The sequence below is a fragment of the Varanus komodoensis genome, unplaced genomic scaffold (assembly GCF_004798865.1).
Source record: "Varanus komodoensis strain SLA01 unplaced genomic scaffold, ASM479886v1 scaffold1, whole genome shotgun sequence".
Lineage (NCBI taxonomy): Eukaryota > Metazoa > Chordata > Lepidosauria > Squamata > Varanidae > Varanus > Varanus komodoensis.
Genome location: NW_025335268.1, coordinates 5,141,565 through 5,168,724, shown reverse-complemented (window position 1 = coordinate 5,168,724; position 27,160 = coordinate 5,141,565). Strand labels below are relative to the sequence as shown.

General features: G+C 41.9%; 2 protein-coding genes across 4 annotated transcripts in view; both read right to left on the bottom strand.

The window, feature by feature from the left end:
- Positions 1 to 10,258, bottom strand: part of LOC123023287 (mitochondrial amidoxime reducing component 2-like) — a 38,292-nt gene extending 28,034 nt beyond the window's left edge. Inside the window, exons 1-4 of one of the 3 annotated variants that reach the window (XR_006414710.1) lie at positions 6,614 to 6,743; positions 6,089 to 6,229; positions 5,738 to 5,799; positions 5,518 to 5,589 (exon numbers count right to left, since the gene is read on the bottom strand). Coding sequence is in view for 2 of the 3 variants with exons in the window: in XM_044430050.1 (XP_044285985.1) it covers positions 5,518 to 5,552 (35 nt within the window). In the remaining variant the exon portion in view is untranslated. Of the gene's footprint in view, positions 1 to 5,517; positions 5,800 to 6,088; positions 6,230 to 6,613; positions 6,744 to 10,233 lie in introns of those variants that run through there. The other 2 variants (XM_044430050.1, XM_044429956.1) reach the window with 2 other exon arrangements.
- A 1,589-nt stretch (positions 10,259 to 11,847) lies between these two features.
- Positions 11,848 to 24,702, bottom strand: LOC123023206 (mitochondrial amidoxime reducing component 2-like). Its single transcript, XM_044429718.1, has 7 exons — positions 24,379 to 24,702; positions 21,411 to 21,584; positions 19,906 to 20,068; positions 16,457 to 16,597; positions 14,842 to 14,903; positions 14,690 to 14,761; positions 11,848 to 13,100 (listed from the first exon to the last, which is right to left on the bottom strand). The coding sequence occupies exons 1-7, from the start codon at positions 24,642 to 24,644 to the stop codon at positions 12,974 to 12,976; spliced, it is 1,005 nt and encodes a 334-aa protein (XP_044285653.1). The 5' UTR covers positions 24,645 to 24,702; the 3' UTR covers positions 11,848 to 12,973.
- Between the last annotated feature and the right edge of the window lie 2,458 nt (positions 24,703 to 27,160).

Below are 27,160 nucleotides of genomic sequence, written 5' to 3'. Positions count from 1 at the left end.
ACTCCCCTTGAAGTAGAGGGGCTCCTCAGGGCATTGGACATTACAAAGGTGCCAGGCCCTGACGGGTTACACCCGAGAGTACTTACAGAGTTGGCAGGGGTTCTCTCACGCCCACTGGCCTCCATTTTTGAGACCTCGTGGAGAACGGGTGAAGTTCCAGAGGACTTGAGGGTGGCATCAGTGGTTCCAATTTTCAAAAAGGGTAGTAGAAAGGACATGGGGAATTATAAACCAGTTAGTATAAACCAGTTATAAACCAGTTATAAACCAGTTAGCCTTATGTCCATTGTAGGAAAAACAATGGAAAGACTCATAATAGAGAGAGATCTAGTGATGCTAGATAGGGAAGGGAGGCTGACAGCCACACAACACGGCTTCCACAAAAACAGGTCCTGCCAGACAAACCTTGTGGAATTGTATGACAAGGTTTCGAGATGGCTAGATGGAGAGGATGCAGTAGATGTGGTATACCTGGATTGCAGCAAGGCCTTTGACAAAGTGCTCCATGATATCCTGGTGGAGAAACTGAGGAGTTTTGGGATACACCAAAGCACTGTCCAGTGGATTAGGGCATGGTTGACTGACCGAAAGCAGAAGGTAACCACTAGTGGGGAATCATCGGGATGGCGGCCAGTGACAAACAGGGTCCCCCAGGGCTCTGTCCTGGGGCCAATCCTGTTTAATCTTTTCATTAACTACATGGAAGAAGGGGTGAACAGTCTGCTGATCAAATTCGCAGACGACACTAAAACTGGAGCAGTGGCCACAACTGAGGAACAGGTACTCCAGATCCAAAAGGATCTGGATAGACTGTGGAAGTGGACGGGAGACAACAGGATGGCGTTCAATGTGGGTAAGTGCAAGGTCTTTCACTTGGGGCATAGGAATGGGTGGCATAAGTACAGGTTAGGTGACAAGTGGCTGGAGAGCAGCACTTGTGAAATGGACCTCGGGGTACTAGTGGACTGCAGGCTAAACATGAGTCAGCAGTGTGATGCGGTGGTCAAGAGGGCAAACGCCACCCTTGGTTGCATAGCCAGAAGTGTGGCTTCTAGATCAAGAGAGGTATTACTACCACTCTACACGACTCTGGTGTGCCCGCAACTGGAGTACTGTGCTCAGTTTTGGGCCCCTCATTACAGAAAGGATATAGCCAGGTTGGAGTCAGTGCAGCGTAGGGCCACCAGGTTGGTGGCCGGTTTGCAGGGGATGCCGTATGAGGCGAGATTGAGGGAACTGGGTCTCTTCAGCCTGGAGAAGAGGAGACTCAGAGGGGATATGTTGGCGACATACAGGTATGTGAGGGGGTGTCACACGGAGGTGGGTAGAGACCTGTTCTCCCCTGCAGAGGAAGGCAGGACACGCTCCAACAGAGCAAAGCTCAGGGAGCCAAGGTTCCATTTGGATGCCAGGAAGCACTTCTTGACAGTCAGGACCCCGAGGGTGTGGAATGGGCTTCCATGAGAGGTCGTTGGGGCCCCATCGGTTCGGGTGTTCAAGGATAGGCTGGACGTCCACATGGTGGGCATGCTGTGAGCGAAGCCAGCTGGTGCCAGAGGTCAGACTAGATGGCCCGGGAGACCCCTTCTGACTCGCTAAATAAATAAAACATTGAGAGAATTATACAAAGGTTAAAATATAATTAAATCAGCAACAATATTAAAATTATATATGTACCAAAATTAAAACAGCAATAAAACAATCCAAACAACAGATGAATCTAATGTAATCTTAAATATTCATGTACCCCTGAGAGTCCTGATAAGAATGGAAGAGCAATGCTGGATAACAGCAAGGTCTGTTCACTTAGTGGCAAACCAACTGACTGTGGAGACCCACAAGTGGGACTTGGGTGCAACAACATCCTCCCAGTCATGTTCCCCAGCAACTAGCTTTGGCACTGGAGGCAGTTTATAGCCAATGGAATTAGTAGCCATTGGTAACCTCCTCCTCCTCCATTATTTGCCTATCTTGAACATTCAACCAAAAAGAATCTATGGTACTGAGGCAATGTCTGATTATTAGTATCCAAGATTTTGTACATTTTATAACTAGGATTTTTTTACAGAAGAAAATGTGCCGTTAGAAATATTTATTCTACCTTGTAAGATTTTTAGCAGAAACTGCTTTTAAGGGGTCAGAAGGGGCTGTGTATTCTGTTGTAAATGTGGTGCTCTGAAGGAATTAGAGAAACAGCTTTGCTTCCAGGTGGCAACTTTGTTTCTGTAGACACAGAATAATGGAATGCATCTTCTGTCCTTTTTATTTAATCCCTCCTACTCAGGAGCAATCTGCAAGGCTCTGACATAAAGATGCCGACTGTTTCATTCTGCTATCATAAATGATATTTTACTCATAAAAACTAGGTTCTGAAATATGTACAAGAAGAGATTCCAGCTAAAGTTGCATTTTTGGTTGCACTATTTAAGTTTGTGGAATTGTACTGCTGGATACCGCCCTGTCGGTGGATGATCTCTTCCTTCTTCCTTATTTTCAGTATCTTCTGATATGTTAGTAAAGATGTTGAACTTCTTACAGCTAGGATTTTTTTTTTTTTTTTTGCCACAAAGATGGAACAGTACATAATTATGAGTAGTTTAGCAACAGGGGACCAAAGAAAGCATCATGAAGAATATTTTCTCTTGTCTTCATATTAAAATCCCAGTTCCTTAAATTTGTTCACAAGCTGTACTGGACACCCCACTAGGACAATGGCAACCCTCACTCTATTTGAGGATATTTCAGTTTTGTTGGGGAAAGCAAGTTCCAGGAATATTTTAGCTTTTGTACAAAACTCCTCCAGGTTCCTAAATGTAAAACTATATTCTACCAATATAATAGGAGGAAAATCCTGCTTGTTGTTAATCGCGAAGTCATGTCCGACCCATCACGACCCCATGGACAACACTCCTCCAGGCCTTCCTGTCCTCCACCATCCCCCGGAGTCCACCTAAGCTCATGCCGACTGCTTCAGTGACTCCATCCAGCCACGTCATCCTCTGCTGTCCCCTTCTTCTTTTGCCGTCAATTGTTCCCAGCATTAGGCTCTTCTCCAGTGAGTCCTTCCTTCTCATTAGGTGGCCAAAGTATTTGAGTTTCATCTTCAGGATCTGGCCTTCTAAAGAGCAGTCAGGGTTGATCTGCTCTAGGACTGACCGGTTTGATCGCCTTGCGGTCCAAGGGACTCACAGGAGTCTCCTCCAGCACCACAATTCAAAGGCCTCAATTCTTCAGCGCTCAGCCTTCCTTACGGTCCAACTTTCACAGCCGTACATTGCAAATGGGAAAACCATAGCCTTGACTATATGCACTTTAAAATCCTGCTATGAAGGTCAGAAATGAAATAGCCTGTAACAGGAATCAAGGAAATCCATGGGGATTGTGCACCATAAATCTGGGATGGATACAATAAAACACTGATTAGGTGAAAGGTACTTACTCTCTTTTTGTGCTTGCAGTTATAATGTATTTACCAACAAAGGCACTTGTGTGAAGTGAGTATGTTACAACCACACAATTCATTTTATAAGATCTAAAGACTTTAAAGGTAATCATCATAATCAGCAGGTGTTCAAATGATGTCTTAACAAAATATGTGCAAATCTAGTTGCACAGAAACCAATCCAGTGTACTTCACTGCACAGACATCTCCACCACTACATGATCTTGTACACAGGGTCTCCAACACTGAGTATTCCAGTTTTATCAATTCCATACCGCCATCCAAAAGGAGGTTCAGACTTAAAATCATGCTGTTCAGAAGGATCACACTTGCGGTAACTGTAATCATAGGAAAGGGTATGATATATCATTGGCCAAAAAATAGAATTAGGCTAAAATAATCTTGACATAACTATGAATAAAGTACAGAGGAGGACTGTACTTGATCATGAATGTCAAGTACAATGCATATCAGGAAAGTAGTTAAGGAATATTTCATTAGCAGCGCTACGAAAGCAGAATCATTTCTTAGAATGGAACGCTTGTATATAAACAGCCAGTGTGGTGTGGTGGTGCAAGAGTTGGACTAGGGAGCTGGGAGGTCCAGGTTCTAGTTCCTGCTTGACCTTGAAGCTCACTCAGTGACTTTGGGTCAGTCACTCTCTCTCAGCCTAACCTACCTTGCAGGGTTGTTCTGTTTAGAAAGAATGGAACTATGTAAACCTTCTAGGGTTCCTCACAAGAGGAAACAGGCATGATATAATCACAATACTATATTTTAGTTAATTGTTTATTTATTAATTACAATTCTGCCCCCACCCATTAGCCAGGATGATTTTTTGGGTGGCTACATTATATTAGAACAATAATAACAGCAACAACAACAAGGTTTATATGTGCTACAGGCAAATGTTCTTATGCAGCATCATTTAAAACTTTCACAAAGCAGCTACATACTGTGATCTCTCATTCTAAATCAAAACTCCATAGCTTTACATATTAGACAGGCATTGACATTTCTAGGGCTTTGGTGCTCACTTAAACAAACTTGTTTGAAGAAGCTTTCCCAAAATGAGGATTATGCCCTCAGTATACAAGCATAAACAAGATTTTATTATGGCCTTGTTTATCACTTAGGGCACAATCCATTGCATTCTTTTGGATATCGCTTAGCCTCTCCCCCAGCATTATCTCAGGGAGGAAATAGGATTCTCTGGAGTCCCGGCACTGATGTCAGAGGACCTCCATGCTCAGACTCTGACAGTGGGAGCCTCATCCATGCCCTTGCAGCTGGTGGAAGGGCAAGAACCATGCTGTCTGCCTCCCCAAGGGTGGAAATGCGACTCAGAGATGGGGAAAGGGGACACACTGGGGAGTGGAGAGAGGAGGAGGCTAGAATCAGCTGTCTACCTGTGCTGATTCCCCTTGGTTGGTGCCCCAACCTCCTTCCCTTGCCCTCCCTGGGATTTTGGGCAGATGGCCATCTCACTGGGTGAGGCAAGGTGGCTGCAGAGATCACCCCAGGTTTGGAGTGGGGTGCACCCCAAGTGCATGCCCAATCCTCTTCAATATATTGAACTTCCAAGAATGCAAAGGCAAGTGGCATAAGACCCACACAATTTTTGTCTGTACTGCAGGCATTAGAAATGTACCAGTGCTCTTCTGAGGCCTTCCAAAATCTCCCTGAACACATTCCTTAAAAAGCACACAGGTTTTAAAAGCTGCAAGGTCTTATATAACTGTTTCTAAATAGTTTGAGTTTCGGTGGTTTGCTGCTGTTAAGGGTCAGGGATCAGGTTAGAAGAAAAGAGGAAACCTAAAAGTAGGCAGGATCAGTTAATTAAAGGCCCAAAGTGTTTGAAGTTAGAACTTTAGTAGTTCCTCTGTAGAAGTTGATTTACAGTGCAATACCCTAACCCTATACATAACTACTCAGAAGTTTTAATTTAAATGGGACTTATTCCTAGGTAAGTGAGGATAGTGTTACTGCCTCTTTCACAAGCACTAAACTCTAAGTATGAACCAGCAAACCCCCACACACAAATATACATAAAGAAGCAATTATATATCAGTTACCTTTTCAGTGTTTTCAGCGGTTCCTTTCCATCCATGACCCCAATGTCTGGATCAAGGGTTGTGAAAATACATCTGCAGTTATAGAAATTATGAATAGATGCATCCCTCAAGAACAACCTTCATTGCATCAAGTAAGGAGCTTTTCTAAAAGCACTGAAAGCACTTGCTATGGAGTACAGATCGAATAATAATGAGTACAAAGGCAGTGGATCTCTCTTACCTGGGACAAGACATTCTTCCTTTCAACTGCACACTGCCAATTAATATTTCAACCCAAGTGTCCTACAGAAAAATAAATGTGTATCACAAAAAAATGATTACTTGTTTGCATTTAATCATTCTCCTCTAATTCATGCCAGTAGTAAAGTAAGCAACTATGGTCTAAGTTTACTTATAGAAGTAAAGCACTTAACTAGGTCATATTAGAAAAGCAGTTGATATTTATTTATGGACAAACACAGTGATTCTACCGAAGCTGCACACCTTCTTAAAGCTGTTCTGAGAAAAATAAATATTGTAGCACAGAAAACAAAATTCACAAGACATGTTAAAGGGAATCAGTAATACTTACTTCTTCATAAGGACTACAACCTGCTACAAGAATGTTTGGCTGGAAGTTTGTGATTGCAACTTTTTTCTTTAGCTGGCTATTCAGATCATCTAAGGAAGCTTCAGAGATTAGCAAGACTGGACTGCCTTCAGCATAGGCAACCTATACAAATAAACAGAAAAAGTTCTGGTATCGGCAGTGACTGTGCTGTTGAATGTACAACTACAAAAGAAGTTATAGTTCAAAATATCTGGAAAACAAGGCTAATCTAGACTATAAGTAACTGGGTTTTCAATGAACTCTTAGCAAATAACACCAGACACTGAAATTTTCATACAATGCTCTCATCATAATCCTAAACAAACTAGGACAAAAATCCCATTGATTTTGATGACTCCTACTTTCAAGCATGCATGCTATAGATTGGAGCCTGAAACTAATACTGTAGCAGCCTTCTTGGATACAGAAATCAGGGAGCAGTAACAAAATGCTAATTCAATATATTAAATGTGTATTTTTTTAAAAAAGAGGAAACTGTCTTCTGACCTCATCTGTAGCTTGAAAATCAGGCCACATATCACTTGGCTTCCTTGTTATCATGTTTGCTTCATAATGCACCAATCGGCAATGCTCCTTGCTCAGGAAGGTGGAAATCCATTGAGCTGCCTCATCTCCACAGTCCCTACCTTGAGCTTGCATTCCATACCATCTAAAAAATAAGAGACAAATTTCTGTAACTGTTTGAAATGTGTGTCTTCAAAATCATCCTTCATATTTCAAAACTATGAGAGCTCCCACTGCTTTGATATTTTACATCGGGCTTATGTACATGCTTATGTTTCATGCCACAAGGATTAGCACCAGAGAAGCCATATATAATGATTAACAGTGATGTTTTCTGTGCCATCTTCCCTTATATACACCACATAAACCCTAATCTAATATTTATTTCTAAATCCAGAAATAAAAACAGGGAAAGATATCCCATTTTCAGACTGGATCTGGCCCAAACAAGAGTGCAAAGGGAATCAAATGAAAGAAGGATATTAATGAGAACTGGGACATAGAAGCTATTTTTAGCTCTGGGTATTTCCCTTTTGACACCCGTAATAAAGGCTAGTGGGTTTCAGAAAGGCAGAGATATAGCGAACACTAAATAAATTAAGGAAGCCCACCTTAGACTCACAAATTTTATGTCTCAAGACAGTATATAATATAACTTGTGCAAAGTCACTCTGGTTTCATCTACCATTCTATCAATAGCTGCAAATTAGGAGCTACATTCAAAACGTTATTAAGCAGGCAAATATGATTATACCTTTTGTGCCATTTGAAAGGATTGCTACATTAGAAAAGCAAAAGGAATTTCAGATATGTGGTTTACTGCAAGAGATAAATGAGGAAAATGGTACCACAAAACAGTATTAGCAGAGAGTTTGTAATGTTACTATATCTGATTTAGAAATGTGTATGCAGTAAAACAGCATGACTTGGAGTAGATGTACCTCCTTATTTATTTATTACACCTGTAGCATCTCATTGAAAGATACTATACATGTAATAAAGAAATTGTACATATGCAATTAATAAATATGTGGTATTATATTCCTGTCAAAACTGCAAAAATATCCAGATGTATTAGATAACTGTGTAATGTGGAAGCAGTACATTTACCCACATTTGGAGGATATGCAACTGTATTTAAAAATACTAGAAGGACTCTTTTCAGGCTATAGACAATGTGATGGGATAAGGGCTGCATCCTATGGTCTCCAGACATCATCTGAAGGACCACAGGATGCTTCAGAGTCCCAGCAGAAGAAAATCATGCTGGCTGCTTGAGAGCAGAAATGCTCTTGGGATGGGGGAAAGAAGTGTGTCAGGAGGTGGGGAAGGGAAGAATCTGAGGCCTTCTATCTGTACAGATTCCTACCAGTGCCTGAATTTCCTTCCCTGCCCCTCCCTGGTACTCTATCTAGATGGCCATAAACAGCTGCCTAGTCGAGACACATTTGGACTGCAACACCCAGAATTCCCAGTCAGTGGTCCTGCTGGATGGGAATTCTGGGAGTTGCCAGTAGGTTAGGAAAGGCTGGCCTAGATGAAATCTATGGGGTGAGGCATGGTGGTGGAAGAGAGCACCACCAGCACCCCACTCTGTCCTTTGCATGTCTTTGAGTTTGGAGGCTTCCATGCATCTCGGATGGGGGCAATGGAGGTGATCCCTAAGCATGAGTTTCAGTGATCCCCATGAATGGCTCCTTGTGTTGTGTTGTGTTTTTCTAGGTATATGGAAGAACAACTTAAATGACAGCATAAAATGATAGCTGTATTGATTCTAACCATAGGATGTTAATTATTGCGGCCACCCCGCAATAATTGACAGCCCGCGGCCACTACGAGGGCAAAAACGATGGCGCCGTAGCCCCAGATGAGCTGCCACTGCGGCAGCAAGAACGGGCAGAGTGCGGCGGCTTCTGCCATGACCCAGCGGAAGGCGGGAAGTAGTCACGTCAGCGCACAGGGTGGCTTCTCACAGCCGTCGACCTGCTGAAACAGTGGCCGTCCCTACTCGGCCCCTTCTGCCCTCGGGAGGGGCAGGAACACACCGAGGTTCGCCTCCCTCTTGGAGTGTCTTTTCCTCTTTTAACAGCAAAGGTGGCGCACCCTCCAGACTCAGACTCGTTATTCAAGCCCCTGCCCCCACGCACACACTCTTACTTTCGTATCTCCATTCATTTCTTCATTCTTACAGAGTTAAAATCACTGCAGGTATGTCTTTAAAGGGGCTGCAAACCAGAGGAACAGCTTCTCCAGAACTTTCATCCTGCCCCACACAGTGCCACTTCTCTTGCTACCTACCCTTCCTTATCCCATAACAGAATCCAAATCAGATGGTCCCTGCCTACTCTCTGCATCAAACTCCAGGTGAAAAAAGCCTCAAGCTGGAGAGGAGTATGTTCAAAAGACCCAAGTCCTGGGACACTTCATTACCGGGCTAGGGGCAATCCTATTCATATTACTCAGAACCTATGATATAGGTAGGTGTAGGATTACCTTTATTAAAACATTTATATGCCACCTATCATGCCATGGCATCTCTAGGCGGCTCACAATTATATTGTACTGGCACAAGGTTTCTTGAACTACTGCTTACTTCATCAGGCCACTAGTTCAACAAAACTTACATACAGTACTTTTTAATCTAGAATTTGCTATTAAGCAGACACAGTTGACCTAATCTGTCTACAGTTCTGCCTAAACTGACCTGGGAGTAAGAGCCATTGAACTCAGTGAGGTGCACCTCTAAGTAGGCATGCACAGTATCACACTGTTCATGTTTATAAATTGTCTTGAAAACCAGTGTTAAAAACCAATTTGACAGACGTACAGAAAAGGTATTCCCATCCAAAAGTGTTGATGTGGAGAGAGCAGGCAGAGGAATGAACAGGCTTGGTTCACCATCAGCAAATACTCCATCCTCCCTTGCTTTGTGATGGGAGTTGCCAAGCGTTTTAAAAAAAATATCACACATTGATCTCAACTTTGCACTCAGGCAAGAGGTGGCATGTATTGCCCCCATCAAGCTAACTAGGGTGTAGAGCTCAAGCTGCTTATTCATCAGAATCTACCTCTGGGATGCTAAGTGTAAGGGAAAAAATATTATTAGAAAAATAAAGGCTAAGCCCATGTGCAGGAACTATAATTTCTTTGCCCTTTCAAGGCTTGTTTTTACCAGTCATGCATCTCAGGACCAAAACCCAGTGCCCCACATCCTTGATGCTTCCATCCAGAGTAAGTCAGACAATGAGGGTATGAGAAGCAAAATCTATTTTATTCCTGCAGTCATTATGGTTCTATGATTTAAATGTGTTTTAAATACAAAATGGCGCTTGTTCAATTGTTTTTTCTTTAATCAGAGTTGACAGTAGTAAGATGTCAGGTCTGCAGAAACACTTGTGCAACATGGCAATCAGAAGTGAAGATACTGTATTTTTCGCTCTATAAGACGCACCTAACCATAAGACACACCTAGTAAAGAGGAGGGATCCATGGAAAGCTTCCTGATAATCACAGGCACATTCCCCATCACTTCCCCATGTGCGTCATTAAAAGATGGGTTGCCATTTGAAAACACACACCGACCTGTGATTAACAGTTCTCACCTGTGCTGGAGGAGGGGGGTGGAGCAGGGCGCGCCGAGCGCGTGCTGGCCAGGTGGTACCACGTGGTGCAGCCGGACTGGCAGCGTGCCGGCGGTGGTCTTCTGGGCGGCGCGGTGGCAGGTCTTCCCGGGCAGTGGGGTTGAGCAGTCTGTCTCTCCGTGCGGCCGGCGAGTTAAAGCCCGCGGCTCCTCCTCCTCCACAGCAGGTCTTCCCAGGTGGTGGGATGAGCAGTCCGTCTCTCCGTGCGGCCGGCAGGTTAAAGCCCGCGGCTCCTCCTCCACGGCAGGTCTTTCCGGGTGGTGGGATGAGCAGTCCGTCTCTCCGTGCGGCCGGCAGGTTAAAGCCCGTGGCTCCTCCTCCGCACCACTCCCCAAGCGGCACAGCTCTCACCTGCGCCGGACGGGGGCGTGGTGGAGCAGCGCGTGCCGAGTGCGTGCCGGCCAGGTGGTGCCACATGGTGCAGGCAGGCCGGCAGCGTCCCGGGCGTCGGGCACACACACATTCGCTCTATACGACGCACAGACATTTCCCCTTTTGAGGGGGAAAAAGTGCGTCTTACAGAGTGAAAAATACGGTAAATGTTAGCTGTATATTTCACAAGTGAAGTAATACATTTGAACATATAAAGGGAAGTTCTGTTAAGTAACTAACTTGCATTATTGGGTGTTGCACTGAACAGAAGTCTTAGGAAACAGGACAGGAGTGCGGGGCTGGTCAAAATGTCACACTTGGGCTTGTGTTTCAATGAGTGATACATTGGTGCCTCCACAAGTAGTTCATGCTCTCTTAAGCCTGACCTGACACCTATTTGGCAGTACATGATGCAGCTTCAGCAACAGTTACTTTGGGCCACGGTATTACAACAGTGTAATATGGATATGAAACATTATTCACAATTCCACAATAGTGTAGTAGAATTGCACTACTGATAAAGGGCCAATAGGCTTGAGGCCTTAGAAGACCACAGGAATCTGGTCTTAGAACAAGTCTAACAAATTCTGCTAGAATAACCTGGTTGCATATTTAAGTTTATTAGAAGATGGCTTGGCTAGTTCAAAATAAGACACTTATGGACTACAAATAATTAAACTTGTATATAGATACTCTTTGCAGGTTTTCTTACACTTGAATTAGTTCTTTCTTCAATCTACATTAACTTCCACTTTGAAAAAAATAACCAAATATCTTAAAAATTCAGCTCCATGATTATTTCCCTCTCACTGACAGTCATCTGTCAGTTAATGTTACTATTTAATGTTAATTAAATATTTAATTTAATTTAATAATTAAATTTTAATGTTACTATTAAAACCTCAAACCAGATATGTTCTCCCAAGAGAGTAAAAAAAGGGATTCCACTGGAGTAGGGGGTGGCATATAAATATATAAATAGATAGAGCAAGCCACTGCCTCGTTAGTATATAATGCTACTTTGTGGGTTGAATAACCCATTAATTGGTAGGGTTGTACCAAAGTGATCAGGCATGTTGTCTCCCACATGCTCACCACTTCCATTTGCATCAACTTTCATAAACAACCCAGGAATGCCCTGTTCCTGGGTTGTTTGATGTAATTTGCAAACCTAGAACTCTTGATTCTTGAAATACAAAACTCTGAGTAGTTAAGTCCAATTTATTTAAGCCTCTTCTGTGATAATTATACAACAAATATAAATGGTATGTGTTTGAAAATCAGTTGCATATGTCAAAGCCTCTGAAATCAGTTCTACATACAGAACATTATGAAGCATTCCTATTAGGTTTGAAGCTTGTCTTATGATTTATTCATCATTTTTATCATTGCAAATAAAACTAGCTGTGAAGTAGCTAGCACCAAAAACAGCATTTTTTTGCCAAGTTCCTAACCACATATATAATGTGGTTCCTATATACCACATTATATATAGATTTAGTTTAATAGCAGGTATAAAGGATTTACAAAACTGGATTATAGATATTTACACAGAATTTCACTCCTATATTTACATGAAAAAGAAAGTTGCCTATAAAAATACATTCAAATAAGATTTCCTGAGTCAGCTCCCATAGGGCACAATCCTGTACATGTTTAGACAGAAAAAGTCCTACATTTCCGAGCATTTCCCAACCAGGCAACTCTCATGACTCCAGGTAAATGTTTATTGCAGCCTTACAAAGGTAATGGTCAGTGAATTTGCTACTTTCCAATATTCTTCTAAACAAAGTAGATATTGCAAATTCTGTCACAAAGTGAAAAAGTTACCAAGCTATCTGAACCATTGCTGCAAATTATAACAATATGCAGAGGGTGATATAATATGAGCAGTGCAATAACACACAAGCTCTTGTCCAAACCTGCACCTAACCAATCATACATAACCATTACAATGAAATCAATGTTACATACACCTAAATTATATGTTTAGAACTAGGGTCGGCCAAAATATAAACAAAAAACAATTTACTAAGACTTCCCAGTAAGCTTCTATTATAATTACAAAAAGTTGAATTCTGAGAGGGGTCAGATTCAGTTACAGACCTAACTTAAAAGATATGCTTATTACGACTGTAAGAAGTTTCCCTCTTCAAATTTATCATTATTTTATTATTTAAAATACAGTGTATCAAATCTTACATTTGTTTTGGCTGAATGCACATCAAAATGTTCAGTAGAAAGGTAGCTAAACCATTATTTTAATCACAGTTTTCACAGAAAGGCATATCAATCATATGAAATATTTCCCACTTAGAAGGCAATCACATCACCGAATTATCTTGTACACAATGTCTCCAACTTGAACAGTTCCTGTTTTAGTAACTCCAAAGTAGAATCCAAAGAGAGGGTGTGATTTGTAGATATGCTGTTCAGAAGGATCACACAAACGGTAGCTGAAGAGATCAGATTACAATAAGTCACACAGAAAACAGTTAAATATGCTTGTTGTATGAAGCTGGCATATACATGATTTATAAACATATATGAAGTTCTAAGTTGTTACTAAATTTGTCATTCACAGAAATTACTTGTTTGGAGAACAAGCATGGAAGAAACACACAAACAATTTATTTCCTTAAAAAAGATTGCAAAACTAAGGTTAAAAAACCTAACTGTACTTTCTAGGGTATAAATCCCACTGAACTCAGTGGCAGTAACTTCTGAGTATTTCAGGAAGGGCTTGGTTCAGTGGCTGCACATATTTTCCATGGAGGGGGTAATCATTTCAGTCCTCAGCATCTCGATAGGGCTGGAAAAACATTGCATGAAACCCTGTGCAGCCACTGCCAGTCAGTATTGACAATATTAGGCTAATCAGCCCAAAAGTCTAACTCAATATTAAATACCATCCTATGTTCTTATGGATAAGGATGCTCATAATTATACCACATGGTATATTTCCTTACAAGCAAGTTAGACCAACTTACATTTGAGCCTTCAAGAACAGATTGTTAAATTGTTAATTAATCAATTAGAACAATTGTGCAAAGCTTTAAGGCAAAGGTGAAAAACAAATATTTTAGGAATACATATTTTTAATATTGTACAAAATAGTGTGAGATGCATACAAATGGGGTAAAAAAGAAAAGTTGCATGAGATATGCAAGTCTTAGAGCATTTCATTTATTTTTTTAAGCATCGTCAGCTCAGTCTTAGATAAGGAAAAACATGGTGATGATTGGCATATTATATAACACTAACACTATATAACATTAACACATTAATGCTACCACTACTTAATGCCTGGAAAGGATGTTAATATACTCCAGCTCATATATGCATTTGTTGGTTATTATTTTAATGATAATAATACTTTTTTGGTTCAACTATCAGCATTAGAGCATTGTGAATGTTAAAATAAATTTGTCAGCAATAATGTAGTATATAAAATATCTCAAGGGTGAAATTCACTAGTGATGTCCATAGATCTCTGAAGAGGCAAAGGTTGCCTCTAAATACACTCCTCCCACTCTGCAAAACACTCAGCTGATTTTGATCATCTAAGCAAGTCACCGCAGAATAGAAAAATATAGACTTGCTGTCAGGGGACATCATATTTTGGTGCTCCCAATTTCTTCCCTGCCTCCATCCTGCTGCATTATACCCTCAAAGCCCTTCTCCTGAGTAGAGATGCAGCTGGCCCAGTTCATTCTGTTTCATGCTGAAAAGGGGAGTGGATCCAAACTCACACTAACAGCTACAAGGTGGGAGCACTGTCTAGTATCCATAGGATTTTTCTGCAAGTCATTTGCTTAATATATTTCATATGAACAAATGGATAGCACACCAAACATTTTTCCCACTTTCAGCCTAGGTCGCAAAGACACATCCCACAGCATTCTAGAGAATGAATATTTTATGTCATAACTTTATGACACATAATTTGTATACAGTCGAACTTGTTTTTCATAAGAACTGCATGCAATAATCATTGATCTATCTACCATTTGTGTTCAGGAAGAACCCCAAAAAATGTTATTACCTTTTCAAGGTTTCAAGAGGCTCCTTTCTGTCCAGAATCCCAGTATCTGGATCAATTGTAGTAAAAATACACCTACAATGAAAGTATCAAATGATATAACAAAGAACTCAAATACTGTTTGCCTTCAACTACCATTTTAAAAAAATGCCTACCGAGGACAGCCCATTGCTCCTTTCATTTCTGCATCACCAATTATAATGTCATTCCAGGTATCCTATGGAAAGATAATGTTTTATATTTAAAGTTATTTCATACTGACACTAAGCAGTTCTACTTACATAAAATTTGAATTGTTATATTCTAAATAAGAAATTTCCTGCATCAACAGTATAAATTCTGTTGATCATAAAAGACACAGGAGTAACACTTCTTTGAGAGCTCCAATTCAGTTCTGACTATACCTCATTTTTTGTATTAATTATAACATTTTATTTTTCAAGGTTTATAAAAGGTTTGAAAAAAAATCCACAAACACACACAGAATTGCTGTTAATCATATATTATATATGCATGCTACACTTCTTATGCAAATTTAAGTGTATGAATGGCAAAACCTTGCCAATGACATGATTTAAGACATTGCTATTCATGAGATCTGATGTTTGACTCACAAAGGAAATGTACAAATTAGGTAAGCTTCCTTTTAGAATCATCTACTACACTGGGAAATTCCACTGAGACCACACCCTCTGGTAGAAAGAGGGCAGGAGGGAGAATTTTTGCAGAGTCCTCCTCCAGCTGTAGTCCCCAGAAGACAGTAGTGAAGGATCCCCCAAGGCTCTAGAGCAGATTTCTGCACAGAAGGGACTGCTTCCTCTCCCATTCCACCAGTAGGATTCTTCGACCTGATCAGAAATCTCCTCCAGACAGAAGAAGCCTGTCTGTGAGCAGGAGACAGATTCTGGATCCTGCCCATTATATATACAAAGACAAGAAGAAGTAATTAAAAATTGTATAATTTTAGATAATCTCTCTCTACTCTCTGGAAGACTTGTATATATTAGAACTAGAAATACTGTGCTATTATTTAGGTAAACACCCCATATTGAAACTAGCTTTTCGCACAGTATGAAATCTCAAACTCAGAAAATCCTTGAAGTAAAAGAATTTCTTGCAACTCCAGTTTGTTTGATAACTCCTTGGCTGGCCTCCTGCACAAAGAGCACTTCTCACATATTTCGAGCCTCATTTGTCAAGGTAAATAAATTACCTGACAAATGTGGCATTTGACACTTCTTTTTCTTTATGCAAAAAAATGAAAACCTGCTTGTTGCATAACAGCCAAGCAATTGTCTACTTAATCCACCTGAGACTGGAGCTTTGTTGTGGCCTTGGGATAAATACAACTTTGATTAATATACACATTCAAAAACAAATGACATATGATCTTTAAAATGAACAACAGTGCTTAAGTTTCTCTGTCGAACCCTGGATAACTAAAATGGTTAAGATTCTTACACATTAGAGATTTTTGCCCAGTCTTAAACCACACTGCTTTTAAAACTAGAAGAAAACAAATAAATGAAAGATGTTGCTTCTTGGTACTCCAGAAGGAATTAGTTCAGCAGTAATATATGCTATGAACCCAATTTAAATGTTAATTGAAAGTAAGCATCTATCTCCATAGCTTCTTGAACACCCTAGTATTTATTCCTTCATATTATGCAATGATTTGGCTAATGTTTATAAATAAATCTCGCACTTCAATTAAATATTCATATGCATAAAGAGACACACCATTACTATCAGTATAAAAATATGTATTACCTCCTCATAAGGACCACACTCTGTAACCAAAATGTTTGGCCTGAAGTTACGTATTTGAACTTTCTTCTCCAATCGGGAATTTAGGTCCCCTAATGAAGCTTCAGAGAGTATCATAACTGGACTACAGTCAGGATAGGCAATCTAGAAAGACATAGCAATAATAAAGACTATTAGAGCCAATCAAATAAGTTGTGAATTTCATTAAAATGTTGCTACCATTTAAATAACCTTAGCTGAGTTAGAGCACAATCCAGTGAGGGTGCCCATGAACTAGAAGGATTAAGGACACCTTATGCTAAGCAGGAGAAGCCTAGAGGCTGTCACCTCTGTGCTCCTCCCACCTGGCAAAGCAATTAGATGACCAAAGTTAGCCAAATCACTGTGTTGGAGTGGAAGACATCTGAGGCACCAGTCTCCTCCCCAGCCCATCTCCCACTGAACCCCTTTATAACTTATATCGGCCATAGTATCCTTCTGGATAGGCTAGCGGGACTGGGAGTTGGAGGCACTGCTTTGTGGTGCTTCTGCTCCTATCTCAACGGCCGATTTCAGAAGGTGGTGCTGGGGGACTATGGCTCTGCACCATGGCAGTTATGCAATGAAGTACCGCAGGGGTCCATTTTGTCCCCCTTGTTATTCAACATCTACATGAAACCGCTGGGAGAGGTCATTAGGAGGTGTGGGCTGCAGAATCATCAGTATGCTGATGATACCCAGCTCTACCTCTCGTTTTCAACCAATCCAGGTGAGGCAGTGGCTGTACTGAACCGGTGCCTGGCCGAGGTAATGGGCTGGATGAGGGCCAATAAACTGAAGCTCAATCCAGACAAGATGGAGGTCCTGTTGGTTGGCGGATCGGGCCTCGGGGTAGGGGACCTGGACCTTGTCCTGAATGGGGTTGCACTCCCTCTTGGGGACAGGGTTCGCAGCTTGAGAGTGTTCCTCGAACCAGAGCTGTCATTAGAAGCTCAGGTGACAGCGGTGGCGAGAAGCGCTTTCCTTCAGCTTCGGCTGATCCATCAGCTGCGTCCCTACCTAGAGAACGATTGCCTGGCAACAGTGACACATGCACTGGTAACTTCCCAATTAGACTTTTGTAACGTGCTCTACGTGGGGCTACCCTTGAAGACGGTCCGGATAGTTCAATTGGTGCAAAACAGAGCTGCCAGGTTGCTGACGGGGACTGGGCGTTGTACTCATATAACCCCAGTCCTCCGTCAGCTTCACTGGCTTCCCATTGAAGTCCGGGCCCAATTCAAGGTGTTGGTTATCACTTATAAAGCCCTCAACGGCTTGGGACCTGGTTATCTAAAGGAGCGCTTGCGTCCATATATGCCCTCCCGCCCCTTGAGATCAGCAGCAGAGGCCCTTCTCCAGGAACCCTCCGTGAAAGATATTAGGAGGGCGAGTACCCGGAGGAGGGCCTTCACTGCGGTGGCACCCCACCTATAAAATGCGCTCCCCAGAGAGGTCCGCCTGGAGTCATCGTTATTTGTTTTTCAGCGCCAGGCCACGACCTTTTTATTTAAAAGTTATTTTAATTGTTAATTTATTGATTGTATTTATTGGGTTTTTATGTACATGCCGAGATGTTTCCGGATTTTTAAGGCTAATTATATCATTGTTTATTTATGTTGTAAGCCGCCCCGAGGCTTTTTGCCAATGGGGCGGCACAGAAATTGTTTAAATAAACAAACAAACAAACTTTGGAAATGCAGCCAGCATGGTTCTTTCTGCACCAGCTGTGTGCAAGAACGTGCTCTGAACCCAGAATCTGTACCGGCTATAGGTTTGTTTTATGAGCCACTTCGCACACACTGTAAAACAGGGAAGACGACTTGGCAGCCCCATAAGGAATGAAGCCCTTAATTCATTTGTTTATGCTTTCTGCCCATTCCAATGTTGATTAAGTGCAGTGATATATTAGACTAGAGTTCACAGGTGTGTGTGTTGAGCATGTGATGGTGAAGGAACCACATTATCCAAAGCCTTACTAGGCTCATGTTGTCAGGATGGAAGAATGGGAAGGAAGCGTAGCATTTCTTCCTACCCTTTCTGGGGGATTTTCATTAATTCCAATGGAATGAAAGTTCTTTCTTCTCCTGTTCTGGAGACATGTGCATGTTTGAGTCTCCTGGGATCCTCAGCCCCCTCCCCCCAAAAAAGCATAGCATTATAACTTAATAAATGAAAAATTGCTCTCAAAAGTTCTTGGAGAGATTTCTAAATTTTAGTTTAATGTTTCTTTTGAATTTCATGGGTAATGCCCTGGCTAGTCGCTACTTACTATAAGATAAGGCAAGGATGAACAACTTGTAGGACAAAATGTTTGGATGGTCCCAGTTCCCCTTGTTATTGGCTATGCTGGCTAGGGTTGATGGAAATTGTAGGCCAAAACATCTGGAGGAGCACAAGTTGTCCACCCCGCTTGTTAATCCATCATGTTCCGGGGATGGGGGGCAGGTTACACAGCTGTCTAGTGAAAATAATGACTCTCAAAAGAACTGATTTGGGATCTATCTTAAAAGACCAATATGAAGGATACCTGCTTGCCTGTATATGGATTTTTAAAATTAATTTATATAGCAACCTTCAGAGGAAGTTTGGAAAAACAACATCAAACAAGGACAAAGGTGGAAATAAAATACAGTAAGTTACAGCATGTTCCAATAATACCTTTAAAAGCCTGGGAGAATAAAAATACCTTTACTTTGCAACAAAAGAATAATAAAGTTGGCACCAAGTAGTCCTTCTTGGAGAAAGAATTCCCAAACAAGGTGTCACAACTAAGTAGGTTCTTTCAGTGCAAAATTATAATAATGGCTGTGACCCTCTAACTACTTACCCTGGAACAGAAGACCAGCATGTAGTACAAACGGGGCTAGCAGTTTTTTGGATTGTAGTTCAATGTTTAGCTATTAGAGCCTTGGGATTTTTGCCCCTAAAGAAAGCCTTATTTTTTTAAAAAAAAACTGTCAAGCATCTCGCAATCTGTAAGTGATCTTCTGCCTCCCTTTTGAAGACTGAGATCCTCAGTGAGATCAGGATCAGGCAAGGCTTTGGAATACAAGTAAAGAAAGACACACAGCTCTAAAGAGAGGAGTAACTCAAAGACATCAAGGGCCCCTCATGTAAAAACAAATCAGTCTAACTAAAAAACAAAACTTTCTAATATCAGAAAGTGAAATGCTCTGCATATATAATTTTCTGAAGGCTGGGTAGAAACAAATTCCATCCACTAGCAAACTTTCAGCAGGAACTTGCATATAACACCTTATTCTCTTGAAAAGTGTTTCTAAAAGTACAAGAGACAACCAATAAGCTTTAACTGAGAGATATACCATTCCAAATTCATCAGATGAGAGACTATACATTGGAAAACATATGACTTCCACTGTGGAAACTGCCTGTGACATGTAACATAAATGACTATTAAGCTGTGTTCTGACCTTATCACTGGGTTGAAAAGTTTCAAATGCATCTTTCGAATTTCTTGGACTCATATTTAGTTCAAAGTGAACCAAACGGTATGGTTCTGACTTCAGGAAGGTTCTGATCCACTGAGCTGCCTCTTCTCCACAATCTCTGCCTTGGATATCAGAGCCAAACAGCCTGAAAGATTTGTGAGATGCATCAGTACATTCTCTGCTAGCTACTGCAATTATAGTTTTCTTGAGACTAACAGAACATTGTGTTCAACAAGAGCAAAAGGTGACACCTTCCTATAACTGGAAAGCACTTAATAAAGAGCCAAATGAGATGAGATGTAAGATTTGTGATCAAATGTCCCATCACTTCAAATTCATTTTAGAACCAGTTGTGGGAACCATGAATTAGATTAGAATGAAAATGATGGAACACTTTCCCCTTTACCATTTCCGCAATATACTATCTACCACCACCTCTAAGTGAAAATATCCATAAACCTGAGTAATTAATATGATATAATACACTACAGCCCTTCACCTTTTCAAGAAGCACTATTTCATTAAGGAGCAACTGTAGAAAACTTATATGGGGAACATTCACCCACCATGCCTGTTCCTTAGATAATGTGTGAAGGTCTCGTGACAGTTGTGGGAAGGTATGGCCATGCCTGTTTTTTTTTTCTTCTTCTCTGTCACTCACTCACATATATGCATACAAATAAAAGTTCCCTCCATCACACACAAGGAATTTGTAAAAGATTCCCATTCACCCTGGTGGTATGATTTTCCCCAAGTCAGTCTGATGCACACTAGTTTCCCAGTGCGGATGGTACAGGTACTTTAACTCTTCAGCCCTTACACTTGCAATACGCAATGAGGAAAACTTCCTATTGAAATGTGTGCTAATTTTGCAATAGGAACTAAGGGTTAACTCTCTTCTGCATGTCCCACACCAAGGTCCCAATGCAGAGTTGGTTCTTTTCCTCTGCTGGCTGTGGAAGTAAGAAATTCCCCCTTCACAATCAGCACAGAAACTGAGGAGGATGAAGAGAGGCCCCAGGAACCGAATAGCAAGAGGTTCCCCATCTCTGCCACAGATACACATACATTTAAAAGCACAATTCATGGAGACTCTGCTTCAGAACTGGTAGTAAGGCTCAAAAATATAGCATTTATTATATCATGGAATAGTTTTACTGTATATTTTATATTTTTAAATTATATTTTAATGTGCTGTTATGCTTTTGGTTCTGTAAGCCGTCTTGAGATCCATTTCAGATATAGACAGGATAAAAATGTTTTAAATAAATAAATAAATAAATACTTTAATTTTATCACCAATAATTATTTTCTTCAGTGGAACATTTTGCTTAGTTTGGAAAGGCCATGTATAATATTCTAAAAGAGTAGACCCCCAGTTCTAAGAACACTTAGCAATATACTTTATCTAGCTGTAGTCTGAAGATGCTGAATATTCCAAATTATGTTAAAACTGCAAGAAGATGACAGAAGGCAGTCTAAAGCACCTGCAGTTCTGGATTGCATTTCTGGTTGGGAGACTGACAGGAATGCGAAGATCGTTCATTTCTGGAGCACTTAGAATTAAACAACCATTTTCACTGGTGATAGAAATCAACACTAGCCGTGGCTCTTGCCGAGCAGTCACCATATGTCCATCTTCTTTTATTACAAGCCAACACCTGAATTAAAAACAAACTGAATTAAAACAGATACTAAAAAAATCAACTAAACCGTACAGCAGGAGTTCAGAACTTGGGGCTGTGGCAAATTCTAACCTGCCTGGGGATCCCAAAAAATCCCCCTGGAGTTCCCCAGAGCCACAACTTCTTCTCTTGGCTCCACCCCTTTCCTCCAATTGCCAATTTTTCAGAAGTTTCCTGGCTTTTGAGTGGCTTATACTGGTTCTAAACTTTTGAAATACCTTTCTTAAGTTTTAGTCAGCAGTGATTAGCACTTCAAACTAAAATATGCTCATATTTTGGCTCTGACCCATTTTACCTTCTGTTATGCCCCCTTTGCTTTTGCTCCCCCAACTGCAAAGCAGCCTCTCAGATAGTCTCTGAAATGGAATTTAGCCTTGCAGTGAAAGAAATTCAACACACCTGTGTTACAGAATCCAACTCAGTTCATGTTCATCCAGTAATTATAAAAAGTGAATACTTCAGTTGCTATTCAACACTGCTGTTTGTTCATTACACTTGATTTCGTCCCCAAGCAGTCCCTTGTACCAGTCAGGTCAAGACTTGATTGAACTACATCACAGCAGTCTGGATGGCCAGTCTTTAGAAAGCTGTCTTCCTCCCAGATATACAATTCTACCTTAAGCACACACATGACATCTTTCTTAAGACAGGGCCAGCATCAGTGCCATAACAGCTTATGGCTCCACCCATTGAGACATGTTCTCTTGCCAAGGTCAAAGAGTGCTGTGACCATCTCCACCACCTTATGAATCCCAGGATGTTTTCAAATAGTGGCTTCTAGTGCTACCTGTAAAAGACACTGTGCACCTAATTTTGTTTTCCTTTCTTAACAGATTTTCTGCAGTAGGAATGGAACAAGAAAAAGTAGTGAAAAAATACAAGTGGGTCACAAATGGACGAGGTTGTCATCAGACCCCTTGCAAAATTCTATGCATGAGGGAAGACACTTATGCAAAAAGAGCCTTATCTGGAAGTACACTAAATTCTGCCTCATCAAGGCACAGAAGTCATACTCATTTCTCCACATAGAAGATACTGCGGTGGACTAAAAGGCTGGGTTAGAAATGTAGAAACAGAGCAAGTCAGAAGGGGCCTCTGGGCCATCTGGTCTGTCCCCCAGTTCTAGCCGGCTCTGCTTACATGCCACAGGTGGGTTGTGAAAAATAAACAGTGGGAAAGAGTTGGGGGAAAGGGGGCTTGTTCCTCAATTTTTGATCTAGCTCTTACAGATGCCCCTTGAAAAGGGCTTCACTTTGTTCTATGGCAAGTAGCAAGAGATACGGTTTAGTGCCTGAAGCATCATTTGCCAATTTCTGCATGTTGACACTGTTAAAAGAAAAACTTTTTTAAAAGGCACTCTAAGGAGAAAGAGCACATTGACTACAGCAGAGGTGTGTTTAACAAAGATGTGTAGGAAGAGGGGAGAACAAACAGGGGCAAAGGTATTAATATTCAAAAAGTCGTTGTTTCAAGAAATAATCAAGAATTATGTACAAACTCTTAGCTTGGACATTATTCTAGATTATTTCTTGGAAAAACAGCTTTTGACTAGCTTGACTTAGTTCCAAACAAGTCAAGCTAAAATTCAGTTGAACCCTGCCTTCAATGATTGTCCTTGCTTCTCTTATTGCAAAAGGCCATAATGAAAAGAGAAAAAGATGCCTAGCACTTTCAGGATGAATTTTTGATTAGGATATGTGCCTCTGCTTACTCTGTTGAAAAGTCTCTTAGTTCCCAAACAAACACAAACAGCTGTAACCTTTATATCACACTCAGAAAAGTTTAGTTCTACTAAATCAACATCTACCAAAGAATGCAACATGATCCTAAACATATTTTCTCTCAAAAAAGTACTTTACCTCATGGGATTTTAGCTCTCAAAGATATAATTTATAACATCGGTTACTCAGCCTGGAAAACATACAAATTGCACAACATTGCACAACACTGCACATGAGAGGCATGGATTGCAGCCACATAACTACAAATAATTAACATTATAGTGATCCTTCCATCCCAGCCTCAATTCATATAAACACTGCTTGGGAATGTGAAAACTTCTTTCCTATTGGTGCTACAACCTTGAGACTAACACAAGAATTAAGAGTTACCAACTAGCTGTAACTACCATTACACAGGAGTCCCAAAGATCCTATTCATGTTTACTCTGAGGCAAACTACACCAGGTTCTGTGGGACTTTTTCCAGAAAAAAATGCACACAAAAGCCAGATCTAAGAGAGAATTCTTATTACACTTACTGAAGAGTATATCCCACTGGATATACACTGACTGCACCCTCCAACCCTAAGCACACTTACTTGAAAGTAAACCCCAGCTAGTGCAGAGAGATTTGCTTGAGATTTGCTCCTGCACAGCTTTCACAAATTCTTAAACATCAGTGTGTAGAACCCGCTAAGAACTGGAGATCGGGGCAAGGAAGGCTGAAATAGTGCGGAACTAGGAAGTTCATCATTACTGGTTACATTTTAGTTTGCTGTGAATTCTAACGAGACATTTTTCCCTGCGGGGAATCCAAGGAGGTTTTACACAATCCTCATCTCAAGTCTATCCTCACAACAACCCTGTGAGGCAGGCCAGTGACTGACCAGAGTCACCCAGCGAACGTGATCGGGCTGCGGTTAGAACGCGAGTGCCCCGCTCGCAATTTGCGGGAATGGCGCTGGGAGGAGAAGCGGCAATGCCCACACACACGCGGAGGTCGCGGGGTGCCGAGAAAGCCAAGGCCTCCCCTCCTCACGGCGCACCTACCTGTCCCTCATGTCTCCGCTCCGGAGACCCAGGCGGGTCACCTCGGCCCGCTGCACGGCCAACCCCCGGCAGGACTTGACCGGGTAGACGAAGAGAGCCGACACCGTCCCCACCCGCTGCAGCCGCGTCCTGCGCCGACGGTGGCCCCGTCGCCACCAGCGCCAAGCCGCGGCCGACCCCAGCAAGGCGAGCACGGCCAAAGCGGCGGAGGCCACGAGCCAGCCGAGACGCGGCTGGGGCGGCGAGGAGAGGCCGGAGCCCGCCATAGCAACGCCTTACGGAGGCTGCGGTGGGAGCGGACGCAGCGCCATGACGAGGTAAGCGGGTTATAAGCGGAGCAGGCGGAGCCCTGCTGAGAGATTACTGGGGAGGACAGCGGTGCTTGCTGGTGGGCCAAGCCACTGCGAGCGCGGAGGGTGTGTCGAGGGAGACCGACGGGAGTATGGGCGGGAAAAGCGGCTCCGCTGCCGCCTGCAGCGAAGAGCGCAGATTCAGTTCCACGAAAGCGCGCGGACGCGCAGCGGCGCTGCTGGCCGGTCGCGTCCCTGCAGACTGGGCCACCCTGCGCCTTCACACGGCTGCGTTCTCGTTGGCTGGACTTGGCTTTGCCCGGGTTGGAACAGCGCTTAATTTGATACAGCGAGGCTGTGTTCAAGCAAATTTGTACATCAGAGTTGGGCACAGTAGCCCGTCCAGCCTGGGAGAAGCCATGCCCGCTAGCACCGCTCGGTACCGCCCCGGCCTTGGTGCACGCCTGGAAGCCCGGGGAGAGAGGGCTGCCCGCTTCGTTCCCTTCATTCCAGCTGTCCCCATTAACTAAGCTCACCTGGCTTCTGAATATAAAGCTCCGTACTAATTAGGGAAGCCTGCTCCTAGTCGCTGAAGATGTCGTTGCAGCCTTCAACCACATGGACATATTTAAATAAATACGTTTTAAAAAAGAAACCACGGGATGCACACCCCTAGGGACTTCTTGGTGTGCGTGCCACGTTTCGGGCGCTTGGTTTTATGGTTTGGCACTGTGGGTTTGATGGACATCTAGGCACACATGCTCCCTGATTAACAGATTTTTGAATTGCTCTGTAACAATGTTCTCAGGCCCATGGACAATCATTGTACAGGAGATACAATTACAGCAGATAAAGCTTTCAGACAGGTGTAGCTGCACCTTTCTGTAAAGAGAGAATTTCAGCAGGTCCCTTGTCAGGCGAACCCGCTGAAAAAACCCTTTTAAGCAATCATTAAAGGTGGAAGTGCCTGACCACTTATTAATCTGGTCGCTGTGCCTGTGCATGCAGAGGTGTTTCTTTCCTGGGGGCATTTCTTTCCAAATGTTTTTGACTCCAACTCCTCACCAGGCCACCATGGTTTATGGTCAAGGGTTATGTGGGTTGTGGTCCACCGTCATCTGGAAGGTCTGAGGTTGCCCATTTATCGTGTAGAGCCATAATGAATGGATTACTTTTTCTTCACCTACAAAAGTTGCAGGTAGATATCTTGTTCCATTAGAAGCCAATCTAAAGAACAACTATAGCTGTTTCATTCTTTTATTATGGCTAAATTCACAGAAAGTGGTGAGAAAGTTTAGGGTTCACTCTACATTTTCAGAGTTTGGGTAGAATCAATAAATTCCATGCATATTAAATATCATATCAGCCATTAATTTTTAAAATAATATCAGAACTGCCTCAGTGGATCAGACCAAAACTGTTAGCCAAGTATCCCAACAGCAATCAGCTGGATGCAGCTGCAGGGTTCAGGTCAGAAGTGGTGATTTTTGCCATCACCTGCTATATGTGAAAAAGCATCTGTTTTTCAGATAAAAGGGCTCTGAGTTGAGATTCCTTACTGTCATGATTAGTTTGTTATAGATAGATCTGATACTTAAAGCCATCCGTTTAAATCTTACATAACTGCTTAGTCTCTCAACCAAATGAGGTGAGACATGTGGCAATTTTTTTCAGTGGTGGTACCCTCTCTGTGAAATGCCTACCCAGAGAGGTACACTTGGCACCTTAAATCTATGTTATGCCATTTTTGGCCTTTTCCCAGGTATTTTAGGAACCGTTTGTAGTGTTTCACTTTATTTTATCCCTGGCATGGTTTTAATTTTTTACTTTTGGTTGTACTATGTGGTATTGCTGGTGTAACCTTGTTATTATTGCTTTATTGCTACTTCATATTTTATATTTTTATGTTGTACGTAAGCCAAAGAACTATATGGAGATTTTAAATTGTAATAAACATGCATATTTTCATATCAGAGTCAATATATCTGTGTATACCAGTTGCTGTGGAACTGGGGCAGGAGGAAGTAGTTGCACAGAAATCCTTCCTGTGGGATCTTGTGGGCAAATGGTTTGCCACTGTATGAACAAAATACTGCACTAGATAGACCATTGTTCTGATCCAGCATGGCTTCTCTTTTGTTCTTTTCTTCAAAGAATTTGTTTCTATCACCAAATTATGTAATAGTGAATTTCAAGAGGACAGTTATCTGTTATCACTTGATTTTTACCTATACGCAAATCATCTTGATTAGGGTGACTTAGGACATATTTATTTATTATAGTAATACCCCACCTGTTTTCCTTCCAAGGAACACAAGGTGTCTTGCATAATTCTCTTCTTTCTTTCAGTCTTATCCTCGCAGCAACAACCCTGTGAGACAGGTTGGGCTGAGAATCTGCAATTGGCCCAAAGTCACCCAGTGAGCTCCATGACTGAATGAGGGCTAGAACCCAGATCTCCAGAATCCCAGTCCTGCGTGCTTAACCACTAT

What these genes read in the sequence shown, in the direction of transcription:
- LOC123023206 (XM_044429718.1), bottom strand. Translation starts at nt 24,644, where the DNA reads ATGGCGGGCTCCGGCCTCTCCTCGCCGCCCCAGCCGCGTCTCGGCTGG. An exon ending in CTTTTCAACCCAGTGATAAG is followed by an intron (nt 16,598 to 19,905) that starts GTCAGAACACAG and finishes ATGTCTTTCTAG; the next exon opens with ATTGCCTATCCTGACTGTAG. An exon ending in GGAGCAATGGGCTGTCCTCG is followed by an intron (nt 14,762 to 14,841) that starts GTAGGCATTTTT and finishes CTTTCATTGTAG; the next exon opens with GTGTATTTTTACTACAATTG.